Consider the following 20,270-nt stretch of genomic DNA (forward strand, 5'->3'; position numbering starts at 1 on the left):
TTACAGAGTAGTTGTTCAACAACAACCCTGGATGTGGTCTTCCTCTGGTTATCACAAGTACGTAAGGGGCTGAATCAAACTATCTGAGCGTGTTTAACTCTCCTGCTCACATCTTGTCCACTTACATCCATTGACCAAATTCATAGTCCAAAGTTGTTATATAGGGACCGTCCAAATTCACATGCCAAAGTCATTGTATAGGGACAGACACGCTGCCCTAAGGGGAGAGGAGTGAATATTTATGAAACACTAATGTAAAATGCTTAAATAGTGCCCATAGAGGTCTGTCTATACTGTAAAAAAATAATGTACTTCTGACAGTCTTACTGTGGGAAAAGCAGAAAAGAAGGGAGGAGTTTTTAAATAATAGTCACTTGGAGAGATTATTATATAGAGCAAGACTGGAGTGTGTTAATCGACTCATGGAAGGAGTCATTGGGCTGGGTGAAGATAAAAGAGCAAAGCATAAGAACTCAGCTGAGGTTTGGAAACATGAACTTAGAGTGCTGCTGTCTTCCTTATGGCTTTTGGTATCAGCAGTAGCCAAGGAGGCAAATGGTTAGATTGACAGATTTTCTCTGATCTGAGCTTTGTGTACTTGATTTTTTTTCTTCTCCCTAATCTTAAGCAGAGACTTAGATTGGAACAGTTGGTGTTTACAATGTTTTAATGGCTGTCATATTGAGAACTGACTGGAAGCATCTTTAGAAATAATTTACACCGCCATAAAATGCATTGCTAATCTTTCTGAGTGGATTCTTTAGCCTTTTGTTTGTTTTTTAATATACCAGCCAATGAGATCTAGACCAATGAGAAAATTGGTAAAATATTTTAGAAGCATTGTCTGATTTGAAAAGCTAAGTAAGAATATAAATCCTTTCCTAAATATGCAGTCACACTGTCTGCCATTTGCTTGACGTTTTGTTTCTTTAGTTGTATCTTGGAGCAATGTGCATGTATGTGATTAAGAGGTTTATGGGATGCACATCCACCAGCCCTGAGCTGTAGGAGGCATGGGTGGGAACGTGAGGGATATGGATGTGTGTTGATTTGAACCAGTGGTCATTATGTATCTTCTCTGATGGGCCCAGTATCTGAAGGGATGTAGGTAATGGTGTTGATTAACAACAACATTATTTATGGAATGTCTACCTTTATGGTGATGACTTGAAGAAGTGCAAATGCACTATCCTGGGTAGTGCAGATAAATACTTTAGGAGATTAAGGAATACAGGTATATATTGGAATAGGAGAGAAGGGTTTTAATGAGACAAACTGTATCACGAAGGATGCTTTTGTGTCAGCACAGGAATATTGCTGGCCAGTGTTTATTCATCTATATTACTGAAATAACATGGGCTAAGTTTCTCCCTGCTTAAAATGTTTATTGACTTTCCAACTGTTTAGTGAAAAAAAAAACTAATTTATTACTCTAATACCCAAAGCTCTATGCACCCATTGTAATGGGTCCTATATTTTTTCTCATAGTCTTTCCTGATTTTCTTGGCTTGGAAGTAAACATTTTCTTTTATAATTTTGCAACCTCTTATTATTACTCTCTCTGCAGCTTTTATTTCCACTTTCCCTTAATGCCATATCATCTGCAACATAACTATTGGCTAGCTTATTTTTGGTCTGTTGCATAGAAATACTCAAACCTTTAGCTTTCATAGTTTTTAAAATAGAGGACACATAGTTTCTTTTTTTTTTTTTTAATTGCGTTTTAGGTTTTGGGGTACATGAGCAGAGCATGCAAGACAGTTGCGTAGGTACACACATGGCAGTGTGTTTTGCTTCCTTTCTCCCCTTCACCCACATTTGGCATTTCTCCCCAGGTTATCCCTCCCCACCTCCCCCTCCCTCTGGCCCTCCCCTTTTCCCCCCAGTAGACCCCGGTGTTTAGTACTCCCCTCCCTGTGACGGTGTGTTCTCATTTTTCATCACCCGCCTATGAGTGAGAATATGCGGTGTTTCATTTTCTGTTCTTGTGTCAGTTTGTTGAGGATGATGTTCTCCAGATTCATCCATGTCCCTACAAACGACACAAACTCATCATTTTTGATTGCTGCATAATATTCCATGGTGTATATGTGCCACATTTTTCCAATCCAGTATATTATCAATGGGCATTTGGGTTGATTCCAGGTCTTTGCTATTGTAAACAGTGCTGCAATGAACATTCGTGTACATGTGTCCTTATAGTAGAACAATTTATAGTCTTTTGGATATATACCCAGTAATGGGATTGCTGGGTCAAATGGAATTTCTATTTCTAAGGCCTTGAGGAATTGCCACACTGTCTTCCACAATGGTTGAACTAATTTACACTCCCACCAACAGTGTAAAAGTGTTCCTTTTTCTCCACATCCTCTCCAGCATCTGTTGTCTCCAGATTTTTTAATGATCTCCATTCTAACTGGCGTGAGATGGTATCTCAATGTGGTTTTGATTTGTATCTCTCTGATGACCAGTGACAATGAGCATTTTTTCATATGATTGTTGGCTTCATAAATGTCTTCTTTCGTAAAGTGTCTGTTCATATTTTTTGCCCACTTTTGAATGGGCTTGTTTGTTTTTTTCCTGTAAATCTGTTTGAGTTCTTTTTAAATTCTGGATATCAGCCCTTTGTCAGATGGGTAAACTGCAAAAATTTTTTCCCATTCTGTTGGTTGCCAATCCATTCTAGTGACTGTTTCTTTTGCCATGCAGAAGCTGTGGAGTTTCATTAGGTCCCATTTGTCTATTTTGGCTTTTGTTGCCAATGCTTTTGGTGTTTTGTTCATGAAGTCCTTGCCTACTCCTATGTCCTGGATAGTTTTGCCTAGATTTCCTTCTAGGGTTTTTATCGTCCCAGGTCTTGTGTTTAAGTCTTTAATCCATCTGGAGTTAATTTTAGTGTAAGGTGTCAGGAAGGGGTCCAGTTTCTGCTTTCTGCACATAGCTAGCCAGTTTTCCCAACACCATTTGTTAAACAGGGAATCCTTTCCCCATTGCTTGTTTTTGTCAGGTTTATCAAAGATTGTATAGTTGTAGATATGTTGTGTTGCCTCCACTGCCTCTGTTTTGTTCCATTGGTCTATATCTCTGTTTTGGTACCAGTAGCATGCTTGCTGTTTTGATTACTGTAGCCTTGTAGTATAGATTGAAATCCGGTAGTGTGATGCCCCCCACTGTGTTCTTTTTGCTTAGAATTGACTTGGCTATGCGGGCTCTCTTTTGGTTCCATATGAAGTTCATGGTGGTTTTTTCCAGTTCTGTGAAGAAAGTCAATGGTAGCTTGATGGGGATAGCGTTGATTCTGTAAATTACTTTGGGCAGTATAGCCATTTTCACGATATTAATTCTTCCTAACCATGAACATGGAATGTTTCTCCATCTGTTTGTGTCCTCTCTGATTTCATTGAGCAGTGGTTTGTAGTTCTCCTTGAAGAGGTCCCTTACGTTCCTTGTGAGTTGTATTCCAAGGTATTTTATTCTTTTTGTAGCAATTGTGAATGGCAGTTCGTTCTTGATTTGGCTTTCTTTAAGTCTGTTATTGGTGTAGAGGAATGCTTGTGATTTTTGCACATTGATTTTATATCCTGAGACTTTGCTGAAGTTGCTTATCAGTTTTAGGAGTTTTTGGGCTGAGGCGATGGGGTCTTCTAGGTATACTATCATGTCGTCTGCAAATAGAGACAATTTGGCTTCCACCTTTCCTATTTGAATACCCTTTATTTCTTTTTCTTGCCTGATTGCTCCGGCTAGAACTTCCAGTACTATATTGAATAGCTGTGGTGAAAGAGGGCATTCTTGTCTCGTGCCGGATTTCAAAGGGAATGATTCCAGTTTTTGCCCATTCAGTATGGTATTGGCTGTTGGTTTGTCATAAATAGCTTTTATTACTTTGAGATACGTTCCATCGATACCGAGTTTATTGAGGGTTTTTAGCATAAAGGGCTGTTGAATTTTGTCAAATGCCTTCTCTGCGTCAATTGAGATAATCATGTGGTTTTTGTTTTTGGTTCTGTTTATGTGGTGAATTACGTTTATAGACTTGCGTATGTTGAACCAGCCTTGCATCTCCGGGATGAATCCTACTTGATCATGATGAATAAGTTTTTTGATTTGCTGTTGCAATCGGCTTGCCAATATTTTATTGAAGATTTTTGCATCTATGTTCATCATTTTACGAGAGCAACATCATCCTGATACCAAAACCCGGCAGAGACCCAACAAGAAAAGAAAACTTCAAGCCAATATCCATGATGGACACATAGTTTCAGTAGTATTTTTTTCTTTTGCTAACATTAAAACTCATGTGCACAGATACATATACACTTAATTATCTAATTTTGTAAAATTTGGTCAACACCAAAAAATGCAGACAAGAGAGTAGAAGAATAAAGAACAGATCTTTATGATGAAAACAACTGGCCAGTGGAAAGCTTACAGAGTTGTTTTGTTTTTTTCATTTTGCTGAGGACCACTTAGCCCTTCCTCACATGTTTCTCTCTTCTCTGGGAAGGCATTTGGGAGCCACTATTTCAGTAGACTGTGAGCTTTACCAGAGCTGATTTATCTCTTTCTCCCTCAGTGATAATCTGGGATCTCTAAAAGCTTGTAACAAGAAAATAACTATGATTTGTGACACAGAAGCAATCAGTTTGGGGGACAGATTATTCAAACATCTACATTTGTCTAAAATAACTAAATAGAAAGTTGCTTTTATAAATTTATGTGTAGAATGTGTATGAAAGTCAGAATCGTAGACAAGTTATAAAGGTTGTTTATTCTTAAAGAGCTAAATTTCTAGAATAAAATAATGACATTATGTTTGCTTTTTCTAATTCTGAAAGTGTAGATGTGGTTACTTAGAACATTAAAAACAATTACACAACTATAGGAAAGAATAATTTTCTGAAGTAATTTCTGACTTCAAATTCTACTTTTCTTAGTTCTTTTAAAAACTAACATTTACAGAACAAAACAAATAGACTTTAACATTGGATTTTCCCAATGTTAAAAGACACTGATAAATTTTCAGACTTGTGCTATTCAATAGGACTTTGTGATGATTGAAATATTTAATAATCTACACTGTCCATTATGCTGTACACAGCCACGAGTGGCTACAGATATGTGACTAGTGCAGCTGAGGAGCTTAATTTTAAATTTAAAAAATATAATTAATTTAAAATAGTGACTACTGGCTCCTGTATTGGACAATGTAATTTCAAAGGATTGACCAAAGTACATTCAGAAGTACTGTTATTAGGAATGCCAACTTTGGCAGCAGTTTTCTTGATATTTTTTTTTTTTTAAATTAAGGAGTGTTTAGTAACTTGTATACTTATCAATGGCTCCATTGAACTTTAAACTACTTTTAGCCTTTGGATCACAAGTTTTTAAAGTGCTCATTCTCAATTCATGAATTAAGCTCTGTCAGTTTCCTTCATCATTATATCTCTCGCTTTATAGAATGTGATTTTTTATTTTATGCATATATATTATATGCACATATACACATGCATATATAGACATTTGTGAAGATCAAATGCAATAAGGGATGGGGTTTGTTAAGCTTGAATGTTCCTTTAGTCCGAATGTTACTATGAATAGAGAGAGCAAGCAAACAAAATTGCCTGCTGAGATTCTCTCGTCCCACCCTCTCTGAGAAGAGAGATGCTCGCATTCATTCAGTCAAACCAAAACATCTCATGGCTTTTTCATATTTCTGTGGTTTAATAGATACTTATTTTTCTGCCTAGATTGTTCTTTTTAAAAATTATTATTTCCAGATCAAAGCCTTCAAGAAAATTTTAAGTTTCTCTCTCTTTTTTTTTTTTTTTTTTTTGAGATGGAGTCTTGCTCTGTCTCTCAGGCGGGAGTGCAGTGGCACGGTCTTGGCTCACTGCAACCTTCATCTGTCGGGTTCAAGCGATTCTCCTACCTCAGCCTTCTGAGTAGTTGGGATTACAGGATGTGCCACCACAGCAGGCTAATTCTTTGAATTTATAGTAGAGACAGGGTTTTGTCATGTGGCCAGGCTGGTCTTGAACTCCTGACATCAGGTGATCTGCCGGCCTTGGCCTCCCAAATTGCTGGGATTTCAGGTGTGAGCCACTGTGCCTGGCCAAGTTTCTCTTTTTCTTCTCTGAAGCCTGTGTCTGTTCTTTGTAACCCTCTACTTTCCCTAACACTAAGTCACTTCTTTCTGTTAGTGGAGCTGTGCGTACAGGTATATGCAGATGTATGTACAAATAATCTAGGTATTTGATTTTTGAAGAAATCAGTATTATTAAAATGATAATAATGGTAAAGGAAGTAATACAGCAGTAGTTACAGGTTTTTGTTTTTGTTGTTTTTTGTTTTTTGAGACAGAGTCTCGCTCTGTTGCCAGGCTCCAGGAGGGAGTGCAGTGGTGTAATCTAGGCTCACTGCAACCTCCACCTCCCGGGTTCAAGCAATTCTCCTGCCTTAGCCTCCCAAGTAGCTGGAACTACAGGCATGTGCCACCACACCCAGCTAATTTTTTGTATTTTTTAGTAGAGTTGGGGTTTCACCATGTTGGCCAGGATGGTCTCGATCTCCTGACCTCATGATCCACCCACCTCGGCCTCCCAAAGTGCTGGGATTACAGGCATGAGTCACCGTGAGTTACCGTTTTTTGAGCACTTTCTATGTGCCAGGTATTGACTAAATACTTTAAATATGCTTTTATTTAATTATTCTAAAATTTTATAAAGACATTATGATTTTTCTAATTTTACACGTGAAGCAACACTAACCTGAAGGGAAGTAACTTGTTAAAGGCCACAACAGCCACTCGGTGGGGACAGCCAGTGGCTGTCCAAAGCCCAGGATTTACCTACTAAACAACAATTAAAATGCAGAGAAAAAAAAATCTCATTCCTCAGAGTAGCATGGTGATGTAAACCAGTCTGAATTCCATTTCCCCTGTGCCATTTTTTTTTCTATTTTTCGTTTTAATGGTGGCCTTAAACATGCTTCTTAGCATCTCTTAATCATCCCTCTTTTTTTTTGAGAGGGAGTCTCACTCTGTCACCCAGGCTGGAGCTCAGTGGCACAGTTCCGGCCCACTGCAACCTCTGCCTCCCGGGTTCAAGCAATTCTCTGCCTCAGCCTGCTGAGCAGCTGGGATTATAGGCACCCGCCATCACACCCAGCTAATTTTTGTATTTTTAGTAAAGATGGGGTTTCACCATCTTGGCCAGGCTGGTCTTGAACTCCTGACCTTGTGATCCACCCACCTTGACCTCCCAGAGTGCTAGGATTACAGGCATGAGCCACCGTGCTGGGCCATCTTTCCCCCTTTTTCAAAATAGTTACCACCACCTTCATGATAGAGGGTGAAAAGTCCTTTGAATATATTAATTCTGTATTTTTTTTCTTCTTCCCTCCCAAAATACCAGATTGTCATATGTAAAGACTTCCTAAATGATTGAGGTCATCTTTTTTTCATTAGCTTGGTTTCACAGACAGTGCAATCAGCTTATCAGTAGAAACTGTGTTACAAGGTGCAGATATTTACTTTTATCTCTTATTTTTAACCTCATTTCCCAGTTTGCTCCCAGGTTTTTTTGGTATATTTGAAAAGCTGTTCCTTTTTCCTTCTTGTTTTCTTACTAAATTATATTTTAGTTTGTCTTTTTCAGGTTGGATTGCACTTTTTAAATCTATACTGAATTTTTTAAAAGTGCATGGTTACTATTTTACTTAACTTATTAAAATTATTACCATGTAATATTTGTCTACTGTGATGGAGGAGGGCAATGAATAAAAGTGGAGGATTTATGTTCATTGAACACATGGTAGGTGTCAAGAATTTTATATGTGTTATTTCTATTTATCAACACAGTAATAATGTGAGTAAAAAAATAAGGTAATATTAGTATTGCTATTTCACAGAAAAGATGATGTAACTTGCTCATGCTTGAATATATATTGTAAGAAAATGGTAGAACTTGTATTTCAGTCAATGTGTGTTGGCTGAGGTTATAGTTAGGAATGAAAACATTTAAGTCAAAAGTCATTTATGAACTCTTTTGAAAAATGAAATATATTTGTCTGCATTCTGTTTTGTTTTTGAGATTATTTTATATACATTAAAAGTACATATTTTAGGCCAGGCATGGTGGTTCACGCCTGTAATCCCAGCACTTTGGGAGGCCAAGATGTGTGGATCACGAGGTCAGGAGTTTGAGACCAGCCTGACCAACATGATGAAACCCCATATCTACCAAAAATACAAAAATTAGTTGGGCTTGGTGGCGCACACCTGTAATCCCAGCTACTCAAGAGGCTGAGGCAGGAGAATTGCTTAAACCCAGGAGGCAGAGGTTGCAGTGAGCGTAGATTGTGCCATTGCACAATGTCACCCGGGCGACAGAGTGAGACTCTGTCTCAAAAAAAAACAAAAATACAAACAGTATTTTAAGTACATATTTTGAGTGTTGAGTTTGATGAGTTTTGATACCTGTATAGTATCTTGTAACCTAAAGCAAGGTGGAGAACATTTTTGTTCTCCAGGTGCCCTCTAACCTTTCCAATTAAATTATCCTTTGTTTCCTTCATTCCGTTGTTGAGCCCATCCACTGAGCTTTTAATTTTGTTTATTACCTTTTTCAGTTCTAACATTTCCATTTGATTATTCTTCATGTCTTCTATTTCTTTGCAGAGACTTTATTTTTTGGCTAAAACTTATTTTTTCCATTTGTGTCAAGTATAGTTGCTTAGTGAAGCATTTTTAGCCTAGCTGCTTTAAATTTTTCTCAGATAGTTCTGACATCTCTGTCATCTGGGTGTTGGTGTGTATTGATTGTCTTTCATCTTTCAGTTTGAGATCTTCCTGGTTATGAGTGATTTTCTTTTTTTGTTTGAGATGGTGTCTTGCTCTGTGGCCCAGGCTGGAGTGCAGTGGCATGATCTCGGCTCACTGCAATCAATCTCTACCTCCCAGGTTCAAGTGATTCTCCTGCCTCAGCCTCCTGAGTAGCTGAGATTACAGGTGCACGCCACCACGCCCAGCTAATTTTTGTAATTTCAGTAGAGACAAGGTTTCACCATGTTGGCCAGGATGGTCTCAATCTGTTGACCTCATGATCCACCCACCTCAGCCTCCCAAAGTGCTGGGATTAGAGGTGTGAGCCGCCGCATCTGGCTGGTTATGAGTGATTTCCTATTGAAACCTGGATATTTACATTTTGCATTATGAGACACTAGATTTTATTTAAACCTTTTGTTTCAGCTTGCTTTTTAAAATGCCAGTCTGACCAGGGAAAAGAGAAGATACCACTTACTTACTGCCAGGTAGAATTATAAATCCAGGTTCCCTGCTCAACCTCAGTTGATTCCTGAAAGGTAGGATTTCTTCCTTATGGCTGGGTGATAGTTAAAGTCCTACATGTCTGCCAGATTTCCTCTGACACAATCCCAGGAAGGACAGCTCACCTCTTGTAAACTGGTAGAGGTGAAAGTCCAGCCTTGCCATATCATTCAACTGACATTGTGGGGATGAGGTACCCTTTTTACCAGTTGATAGAGATGAAAACCTGGACTCCCTACTTGGCCTTCTATGGCATTCTCCTGGGGATAATGGGGTACCTAAGTGCAGCCTGGTGAGGGTGTGAGTCTAGGCTTTACACTCAGCCTTTACTGATGTGGTGGTTGGGTCACATTTCTTTTCCATAATGTTTGAGTAGAGCAACATGTTTCCTATCTTGATAGGCTGTCTCTTTCTCGGTTGAAGAGAGCAAACTCTTATTGTAATTTATTTTTTGTCTGAGCCTATAGGTGTTTCCAGGTTGCAGGCTTCTTCAGTTCTAAGTCTGGGATATATGAGGCAAGAGGAAGCTGAAAGAACTTACCATCATGTTATTCAATGTCCTTCAAAGTCTTTAGATGGTCTGCCTTCTCTTTACCATTCAGTCTTCTTATGTTTGTCTTATATATAATGTCCATCAGTTTTAACTTTACTAAGTGGGATGAATTGAGAAAAGTATGCCTATTTCTTCTTCCCTGAAGGATGCAAGACGCACTACTTTATTTAGAAAAATAAAGAGTAGATGATGTATAGTAAAAGAAAGTAATGTTTCATAAAAACTTGGTTCAATTCATCTACATAGATAAAGATTTTTGGTCACATATTCACAATATGAAATCTGTTTCTATAGTATCATAGTTTAAAATGTTTTTAAAGTCACCAGTGTAGAGCCCTTATCAGTCTCTCAAACTGATAAAGCATCAAAGAACCTCTGCATGTATCTCCCCTTGTATTCTCCTTGTGAATGAGAACAGTTAATGTTCATGCCTTGGACATCTTCCAACGTGTCTCCCCACTTTACTGATGCTACAGTACCAAAGTTAAGCATTATTTTAATTTCCCTTGTTTTAGATTGTCTAGATAGCAAGTGTAGGACAAGTGAATATTTGATGTGGTGATTAAACTTCAGTAGTCTTTGGAAAACGAGATTCCCTAATAGCAAACGGTTTTTACAAAGATGAAATCATTTCCGTAGACAAGTAAATCAGAGTGAGGGAGCATCATGGGGCTCAGAGAAGACCATGTCCTTGCACTGCTGCATGTGCTCTGAACGTCTGGCTGTGCCGAACGTTCATGTAGGTCCAGCTAGGACAGCCACATCATAGTTGTCAGGCTACTCTGGACAGACTTGTGAGGATAATAGAGTGGGTTTTGTGGGTTCAGCCTTTCATTTTCCATTTAGTTTCTTCCCCTGTCTTTCTCATTGATGTAGTGACTTCCTTCTTTCCAGTCTCTTCTTGCATGGATAGGGGCCATCTATTATTGGCCACTTAGACTTGCAGAGGGTGGACATGTTCAACTTTTAATGCTACTGAATTACCCTTCTGGACATTTATATTTTACTCCTGTTTTTGATAGTGGAAAAAGGACCTGTATAGAAATTTTAAGCTTCAGCAAATATATGGAATATCATATTTAGCTGACCAAGGAGAAATTTGGAAATCATATTCTGTGTCCTCGTTACCTGACCCAAATGATAAAAATCAGCATAATTTAGCTCATTTAAATTATCTGGGAGTGGAGAAGTGCAGAATAAGTCAGAAGCTAGTCCTGCAAAGACCCTTAAGTTCTTCCTTGATGTTGCTAGAGGGGAGGAGGCTGGGGTTCTCAGGTTCCAGTGCCCTTCAGGTTATGGGTATACTCTACCGTAGAACAAGGGCCAGCAAACTTTTTCTGTAAAGAGCCAGCCAGTAAATATTTCGGTCTTTGCAGACCACGTGGTCTGTGTCACAGCTACTCACTGCTGCCATTGTAAGCACAAAAGCAGACATGAACACTATATAAATAAATGAGCATATCTCATTGTTTTCCAATAAAACTTTATGGACATTGAAATTTGAATTTCATATAATTCCCATGTGTCATAAAATGTTTTTTTCTGACACTTCAAAATGTAAAAGCTATTTTGGGGTCACAAACCATATGAAAACAAGGAGCAGGATGGATTTGGTCAATGGGCCATAGTTTGCTGACCCCTTTCCTAGAAGAGATCTGCTGGGCAGATTCCTTTTCTCAAGGAGATATTGTGCTCTGTATTAGAGAAAACAAGAGTGTATTCATGAGACATACTTTCTGATACAGTTGTTGTATTTTTATGTTGACACATAAATGACCAGATACACATGAACACATTTCCATTCATTGATGCAAAAGTTTTCTGAATGATCTGGGCACTTTTCTGGGTACCTTAGGACTCCAGCTAAGCAAGAAATTTTCATCCTCAGGTTTTCACACTGTCATCTGTATTGATTCCACCTCCAATATCCGTGTTCATTGATAACAACATGTGTTCTGAATGTGTATCTTCCTTCTTCCTTGCTAAGCTGTTATTAGTACAATACTTACTCAGTTTTCTAAATCATGATAGGAGTTGTGAAACCCAGACCAGGACATTTTGCTAGGATTACAGTTTTCTCTTTCTTAAAGAAGAGCTAAACGATCCTATGTTATTGGTTAAAATGGAAATGTGTCATTTTGCAGAGGATCATCTGAAAGCTATAGAAGACTTAACCATGGCTTAATAAGCAGGGAATTACTTTTCTCACAGACTGTCGAGTCCAGAGGGGGACAATGAAGAACATATTTTGAGTATCCCAATGATGTCAGAGCCAATGTGGCTATTACTCTCTTGGCTTTTTTTCATATTTGTAGCCCTGTGGTCACAACATCCTCTGTAGCAGTTCTAGATATCACATAGGCATTTAAGGCAGAGAGATGAGGGAAGGGAGTTACTAAGATCTTTCCTCTTTTGACAGATCCAGAACTGTTTGTTTCCCATCAAACTTCTGCTTATATCCCCTAGAGAGGAATCTGTCATCAGCCTCACTTGTAGCTGCAAGGCAGGCTGTGAAATTTTGTATTTGGCCTTATAGCCATCTTTCAACGGGTAGCAAAAATAAGAGTGTTGAGAATGTGTAGCCCATCAGAAGTGTCTGCTATAAAGAGTTAGACTTTTTTGGTGTTCATATTTCTTCTGGATGGTAGTCTCTGCTGAATTCAAATCCAGAATACAATAACTGAAGCACCTATAATAATTAATATAGTGAATTAAACAGATATTGGAGAGTGTTATGTGTATATTATATGAGGGAAGTGTTAAAGCAGGACCATATCCTTCAGGAGCTTTAGCTAGAAGCAAGACATACACATGAAATTTTAAATAACCTATCTAAATTCTAATGGTGGGGATTGGAGGATAATTGTTTTTAAGGTCATTGATTCATTTAGCAACATTTGTTGAGGGTTGAGTTTGTACAACTATTTAGGCTTTGCAGGTGCAAACATGAGTAAGACGGTCTCTGCTTTGCAGTTGGGAGGTAAATCATTAGTTTCAAGATAGCTTTATGGTTTTGTGATTTAACATTTTTGGTGAATTACACAATTAGATGGGAAACAACTTTTATTTGATTTTTTTGAAAAATGTATGTTACGCATCAGGACTGAATGGCAGTGAGTAGGATTGAGTCAGTATCTTTCCATCATATCTATACTCAGTCTATAAACAATGGTTGAGCACCTACTGTAAGGTAGTTATGTGGCTAGATACTATATTTGTAAAGCTCAGTAAGAAGCAGTCACTTCCTTTCAGGGGCTCCTAATCATAGACTTAGCAGACATGTCAGTAAATATTTGCAATGCACGGTAAATACACACATACAAGTCATGTAAGAAAAAGAGGTGGACTGGACGTGGTAGCTGACTCTTGTGATCTCAGGACTTTGGGAGGTCGAGGTGGGCAGATGGCTTGAGCCCAGGAGTTCAAGACCAGCCTGGGCAACATGGCAGAATCCTGCCTCTACAAATAATACAAAAATTAGCTGGAGGTAGTGGTGCACACCAGTAGTCCCATTTACTTTGTGGTTGAGGTGGGATGAACACTTGAGCCTGGGAGGTTGAGACTGCAGTGAGCCATGATCATACCACTGCACTCCAGCCTGGGCAACAGAGGAAGACACTGTCTCAAAAAAAAAGAAAGAGGGAATAATCAATATTGCTTAAGTGCAAGATTAGTTAAAGCTCTACAGTAGAGAAAAGAGAAAATTAATATTTCCTGAAGCAGGTATCTATGCAAGTAAGGGAAAGGAAGAGTATATGATGTAAAAAGATCACTTCAGTCAAGGCAGAGAAGCACAGCACATTTCAGGGCATGGCTAGCAGTTTCTACCTGGGGGTTCCTTGGTTGGAGAACCAGTTCTTTCTGAGGGGCCATTGGGAGTGTTTGCACAGTGTCTCTATTCAAGGCAAAACTCAGAATAGTGGAACATTAAACTTTTATAAGTCTTCATCCCTTGTTTGATGACAGAGTGTGGTGTGGGTGGCTTTCTGGAGAGTAAGATGCACTTGTTCTTGGGAATGACTGCAGATGCCAGTGCATCCCTCAACTCCTCTTGCATCACTGTGAGGAGAGAAAACGAGGCCTGGCACTTCATTGCAGATAGCCTGTGACTGTCACCTAAATCACATGAGAATGACATCCCTCAGCCACTAAGCCCCAGAGAGCCCAGGCTCATTTCCAGCAATCAGCAATCCCAGCCCTGCTTCTCCTGATTAGGATAAGACCTGTTTTGGAGGACATTTCCTTTCTAGGAAAATTCTGAAGTAATCTCATATGTTTGAGCTATAATTTTTTACCCTTTTATTTAAAAAAACAAAGTAACATTCTAGGTAAAAATCATGATAGTGTTACTTATAAATAAACTCTCAAACCTTTGAATATAAATATTTTTGGCACTTCTCTTTCCATTTATTGAGGCATTAGGGAGTTGAAATGAGAGGGAGTAGGGTTTTTAAATTTTATTTTTTATGTGGTAAAATATACATTAAATTCATCATTTTAATAATCTTTAGTTGTATGGTTCAGTGGCATTAGGTACATTCACATTATCATATAACCATCGCCACCATCCATCTCTGGAGAGTTTTCATCATCCCAGAGTGAAACACTATACCCATAACTAACCAATAGCTTCTCATTTTGTTTCCCACAGCCCCTGTGTAGCATCGCTCCATTTTCTTTCTCTATAGATTTGACTAATTTGTATAAGTGCATCATCCAATAGTTGTCCTTTTTTGTCTGGCATATTTCACTTAGCATAATGTCTTCAAGGTTCATGCATGTTGTAGCATGGATAAGAATGCCATTCCTTTTAAAGGCTGCAATATATTTCATTATATGTATCGCATTGTGTTTATCCATTCATGCATCCACAGGCATTTGGCTTTTATGCCTGTTTGACTGTTATGAATAATGCTGCTATGTACGTGAGCATACAAATATCTGAGTTCCTGCTTTCAGTTTTGTGTGTGTGTGTATATATACCTAGAAGTTGAATTGTTGGATCTAATGACACTTCTATGTTTAATTTTTTGAGAAACCACCATACAGTTTTCTGCCGGGGGGTGTATCACTTTATATTCCCACCAGCAATGCACTTGGTTTTCAATTTTGGGGGGAAGTAGGTTTTTACACATGGAAAGAAAGATGGTGCCTTCAAAACGGCATCTCAAAACAATGCTAAAATATGTGCATTTGCAGTGAAACATTTCTCTCTTAAATTTTTTAAAGAACACTGTTTGTGAAATTCATTTTGGTTTGTAACTCTTCATTTTGAAGAATTCAGTATTTGTGACATTCAAATTAAGCAAAACTGACAGCAGCAGCACTTCCCAGAAAGACCACAAGCTGCCTACAGTATCAGTTAAATAACTAGGCATCCGTCAGGCACAGGAGTGGTGATGAAGATCAGGGAAACAAGAAGAGGGTCTCAGAGCCAACTGGTGAGCTGCCAAGCCCATTAAATTAAGTAAAAAGTAAAAATAAGAAAGTGTAGTGATGAGCACAGAAAAGAGAAATGGGGACAGCTTTGACACAAGCAAAGAGATGGAGGTCATGCATTGTAAGAAGCCATTGGAAAGTTGCTTGATTTGTAAATATTACGGACATTGAATTTCAGGGAAAACAAAACAAAGCCTGTCAAAAATGGATTTAAATAAATAAGCCTAAGCACAAAAACCTAAATCAACTACTGGGTTTGCAGTGAGGAAGGAACATCTATGGAGGATTAAAATATCTGTGTGAAGAATGAGGCTACGTGTGTGGAAAGTCAAAAAACTGTATTCTGCTTCCTGTTTATAGACACCTTACATTTTGAATGCCAATTATTTACTAGCAGAGAAAGAATTCCTTCTGATTTAAGGCATGATTGTGTAAAGGAAGGGGATTGCTAGTTTATTCTGCAGCTGAAAAAGTATTTCCTTAATGTCTCTTATGTGTCAGATCCTGGACTCAAGAATGGAGGTCATGGAGATGAAAAAGGGATGGTACCTGCCCTCCAGGAGCTTACAGTTATGTTGGGCAAGGCAGACAGATCAATTACATGGACATTCTCAGTACTGTGAGGAAAATGAAGCACCAGGGGACGGTGTGCATGAGGGAGCATAAGGAATGGGTTCTTGCTCTGGTAGCCAGAGACTCCTAGAAGGCTTTCTGAAGAGGTCTGAGCTGACATGAAGTGAATAGGCGTTAGCTTCCCAAAGAGGAGGAGATAGGATTGGGTTGCAGTAGGGCCAGCGTTGCTAGGTGGTGGGACCTGCATGAGCAGATGTGAAGGAAGTATGAGAGTCAGATTTGGTGGGGAGATGATAGGGGAAGAGAATAAGAGGTCACCAGTAGTTTAGTGGTTTTCCTAAGTCATGAATTTCAAGGTAGGAAGCAACAGAGGGTAAAGCTAGATAGAAAATGAAAGCTACATTTCTCTTTTCTCCATTAATCGCTGAATCCATCCCATGCCAATCCCCCATCTCCCTACACAAGCACACCTTTTAAAGATAATCACAACTTCGGTGTATTTAATTGAACATTCATTGTAAGTAGGCTAGTCTTTGGAGATGGAGAAGCTGATTGATATTAACAGTAATTAGCTTCATGCTCTCAGAGGCTTTGTCTGCTGAGCTCTTTCCAGCACTGCCTAACATGGGCATTGTGGTTGGTTCCCCAGCATCTATTCTGCTACAGCTCTCTTGAGTAGCAGAAGTGTGGTTTGGGGAGCTGACCCTCTGAGCTGGTCAGTTGGTTTAAGGGTAATCCTATTTCCACTGCCAGGGTGTTAGTTCGGTAATAGGCATGTTATTCACTTGTGGCCCATGAAAAAAGAAAATAAAATTTGAAGGATGTTTGGGAGAAAAAGAGCCATAGTCAACCAAGCCCTTTCTGCTGCGAAATGAAAATGAAAAGCTTGTAGTCTAGATGCTGCAAAGGGACCCAGGTTGAGGATAAAGGTGATGGTGTGGATAATAGAATGGAGAGATGAAAAAAATCACAATGCTTGATGACACTTGATTAAAATCAGCTAATTCTGAACTTGTACCATCACTGGACTTCTTGTTCTGACAGTTGATAATTTTCCTTACTGTTTAATCCAGTTTGGATTTTTCCATCTGTAATATGAAATCATGTGCATCCTAAATGCTCCATAATTTCTGTGACTTTTCTGTATAAACTAGTATAGTATGGCCTTTTTTGATCCTAACCCCTTTGAGCCTCATTATATTAATCTGTGAAATGAATATAATTATGTCTCAGAGTTTCTCATGAAGATTATTTGAGATTCATAACAAAGCCTGAAAAGGGAGATATGAACTAATAAATGTTAAGTGCCCAGAATGTACCACCAAATAGGAAGCTCAAAGACTAGATGAAATTTATAAATGATGTACACAGAAAGGGGTACAAATAAGATCACATGCATTTGGACCTTTGTGCAGTTTGCTTTTTTAAAAAAAAATGTCATTCATTCAATATTTGAGCAGTATGTTGGGTATAGAGCTATTGGATTTGCTGATAGATGGAAGGGAAGTGATGAATCATAGAGTGATGTTAAGGATGGCTCATCAGCTTCTGTCTAATTTGGGAAGACTGGAATAGGCAAATTGTTTCTGCTGTAGTTTTACTTGTCTGCATGAGAAAGGTCTGTCTAGGCTGAAGTTAATATTTGGGAGTCACCAGAATGTTGATTGGGAACATGGGAATAGATGGCCCTATTAAGGAGGGAGCGGAGAATGGGAGGAAAACATGTCATTTCTCTTGGGAAGGCTGTCTCATCCTCAGGTGTAAAGTACTCGTCAGAATCCTGGCAAAGAAGGGGCAAAGAGGAAACTGTGGCCTGAACGGAGTGCCGAGTAGAGAGTTGGACTATTGGAATCACAGAAGCTGGCTGGAGGGGAAGAATGCTGAGAAAGGGGAAAGCCTAAAAATGTTGGGTGAAAGGAGATTATTGATGAAGTGGAGACCTGAGGAAGATAGGGGTATTAAGTATCTGGCCTTAACTTCTCTGAGAATAAAGGAAAGGGGATGAGGATAGGAATTTACCTTAATTTTAAGAGTTGGGGTCACAGGGAAATGAAATAGTTTATTACCCGAGAAGTCAAAACACACACACCTGCCATGTGCACACAGACATACATGGTATTTCATGTAGTGGAATGCATGGATCTTACAACATTCACTGCTATTTATTTGATAATACAGGGTACATGGGGCAGGGGAGCTCAGTAAACATTTGTTAGATGAATAAATATCCTCAGATTTATATCCCTCAGTTTTAGATTTTATTTGTGGAATATCTATGTTACAGAACATGGAGAGAGTAAGATGCAAAAAACTAGAAGCCATTGAGCTTGATGCCCTTGATCCCTCTACTCTGGCTTTTTCTTCTCTGCCACACAGAAGTGACAATTCTGTTTTAAAATCACCAGTCCTTTTGTTTGCCTCCTTTATTACATTGTGAGTTCTTTGAAGGTAACATCTGTCATATGTACATTTATGTTTCCAGCATCTAACCCAGGGATGGCACACAGTAAATGCTTAAGAAATATTCCTTGAATGAATGCAAGAGGGTGGACTTGAGGGAATGCTTAAATAATAGAGAAGTTCCCAAGGAGAGAGGGGGAGCACTTTTCAGATGGAGTCAGAGATGTAAACTAAACCACAGGGTTGACATAATTGCATGTGTGGAAAGCAGTAACAACGTTGCCTGATTCTCATCTGTAATGTGGGGATTTGTACTTGCCGCAAGTCAAACAACTTGGAATTGAGGGCTTCTGGATTTGCACCTAAATCTTGCTGATTTCCAGGCTCAGGGTTTCCCACTATACCATGCTTCCTTGTCTCCATATTATTTCTTGTAGTAATCACCCCACCTTTCGACTCACAGATGCCTTGTTTTTTATCCTCTTTGGGCCCAATGAAATATTTTCTGTCATGGACACCTTCTTTGTATGGTTGGTTTTCTGAGTTCTATTTGTTGCTCTTTCCTAGCTCTCCACTGTGGTTTGAATCCACGGGGTATTGATCACCCTGCCCGTGCTGAAGGTATTAAACTCCAGATTGAAGGTGAAGGTGTGGAATCTCAATCCATTAAAAATAAAAATTTCCAGAAGGTACCTGACCAGAAAGGAACCCCCAGGCGACTGCAGGCAGAAGCTGAGACTGCTAAGGTGCGTAACATTCCAGTTAATTATGGAGATTTGAAAGCTGCAGCCTTGATATGGTGTGGTCCAGCCACAGAGAAGAGCTGATAGTGCTTTCACTAATTACTGTTGTATCTGTGGTCAAATGAGCACTGTATCTTGCTGATAAATAATTATAAGGGAAAATGTTAACTGTATTCCCTTTGGAATGAAATGGAAACACATTAGTGGCCCATCTCATAGTGTGAGTCTCTGAGGTTATAGAGAAGAATGCCCTGGACTTAAAGCTAAAAGATTAATCTGCCAGGCTCAGACTTACCACTCTATGGTGTTGGGCAAGTCATGTCACTTTCTGAGTTGCAAATTCTTTATCTACACAAGTGAATCAGTCATAAAATAACTTCTTATTAGATTGAGCAGATCAAACAATTGCATGCTTGTGAAAGCATTTTATAAAAGTCCCAGTACTGTGTTAGTGTAAGAGGCTTGTGCTTACAGGTATTGTTAATTAGTAATAGCTGATATTTTACGAAATATGCAAGTATATCCCAGGTACTGTTTGAAGGACTCTTGATCTATAGACTTATTGTGTCCTTGTAACAATCTTGCGAGGTAGACAATAGTAAATAGAACCCTAACCAATGAAAGAGAAAATTATTTTATTCTGCTGTAGGATACTTAGTTCTTTTCCAATCTTCAACCTAAACGTAGGTATAGAACTGACAAAATAGGCGTTGGTGAAGATGCACGGAAACTTGGGTTCTGTGGGGTAGGTAATTTTTTAGTAAGGACAATCTCTTCTAAAGGCTCCTTACAATGGAACTAGCCCTACCTGGGTATTTGTCTGAAATCAACGCAGATGTTCATGTTGGGGGCACAGTGTTGTTTAAGATACTCATGTCAGTTTTCCTCTTAGACATTGAGGAAGTTAATCTTCATATAGTTTTGTTTCTCCTTTTGTGTATTCCCTCCAAGACAATGTGCTTTCAAATGGTGGTTGAGTGAATGAATGTATGCATGCGTTGGAAAGCAAATGTTGTAACCACAGAAGAAAAATCTTAAGGAAAAAGGTCACTTGTTGTTGTACAATAACCACCTCCCTTCTCCTCCAAATAATGTCTTCCAAAATCATACGTGAGGTTTTTTTTGCTTTAACTACAGTTTTGAATAATTACTGCTCTTCCTTTTCTTCTTTACTATGGATAATTAAAAATTGTTGACATTAAGTATGTGTGTGTGGTAGGGAATGGGGAATGAT

At 38.8% G+C, this 20,270-nt stretch overlaps 1 protein-coding gene across 12 annotated transcripts in view; it reads left to right on the top strand.

Annotated features, from left to right (window-relative positions):
* Positions 1-20,270, top strand: part of SAMD12 (sterile alpha motif domain containing 12) — a 503,727-nt gene that overhangs the window by 25,453 nt on the left and 458,004 nt on the right. For all 12 annotated transcript variants that reach the window (XR_013528142.1, XR_008477084.2, XR_008477086.2 and 9 more), the window contains one exon: positions 18,861-19,039. Coding sequence is in view for 8 of the 12 variants with exons in the window: in XM_078353270.1 (XP_078209396.1) it covers positions 18,861-19,039 (179 nt within the window). In the remaining 4 variants the exon portion in view is untranslated. The remainder of the gene's footprint in view (positions 1-18,860; positions 19,040-20,270) is intronic.

This window comes from Callithrix jacchus, chromosome 16 (assembly GCF_049354715.1).
Source record: "Callithrix jacchus isolate 240 chromosome 16, calJac240_pri, whole genome shotgun sequence".
Classification (NCBI taxonomy): Eukaryota; Metazoa; Chordata; class Mammalia; order Primates; family Cebidae; genus Callithrix; species Callithrix jacchus.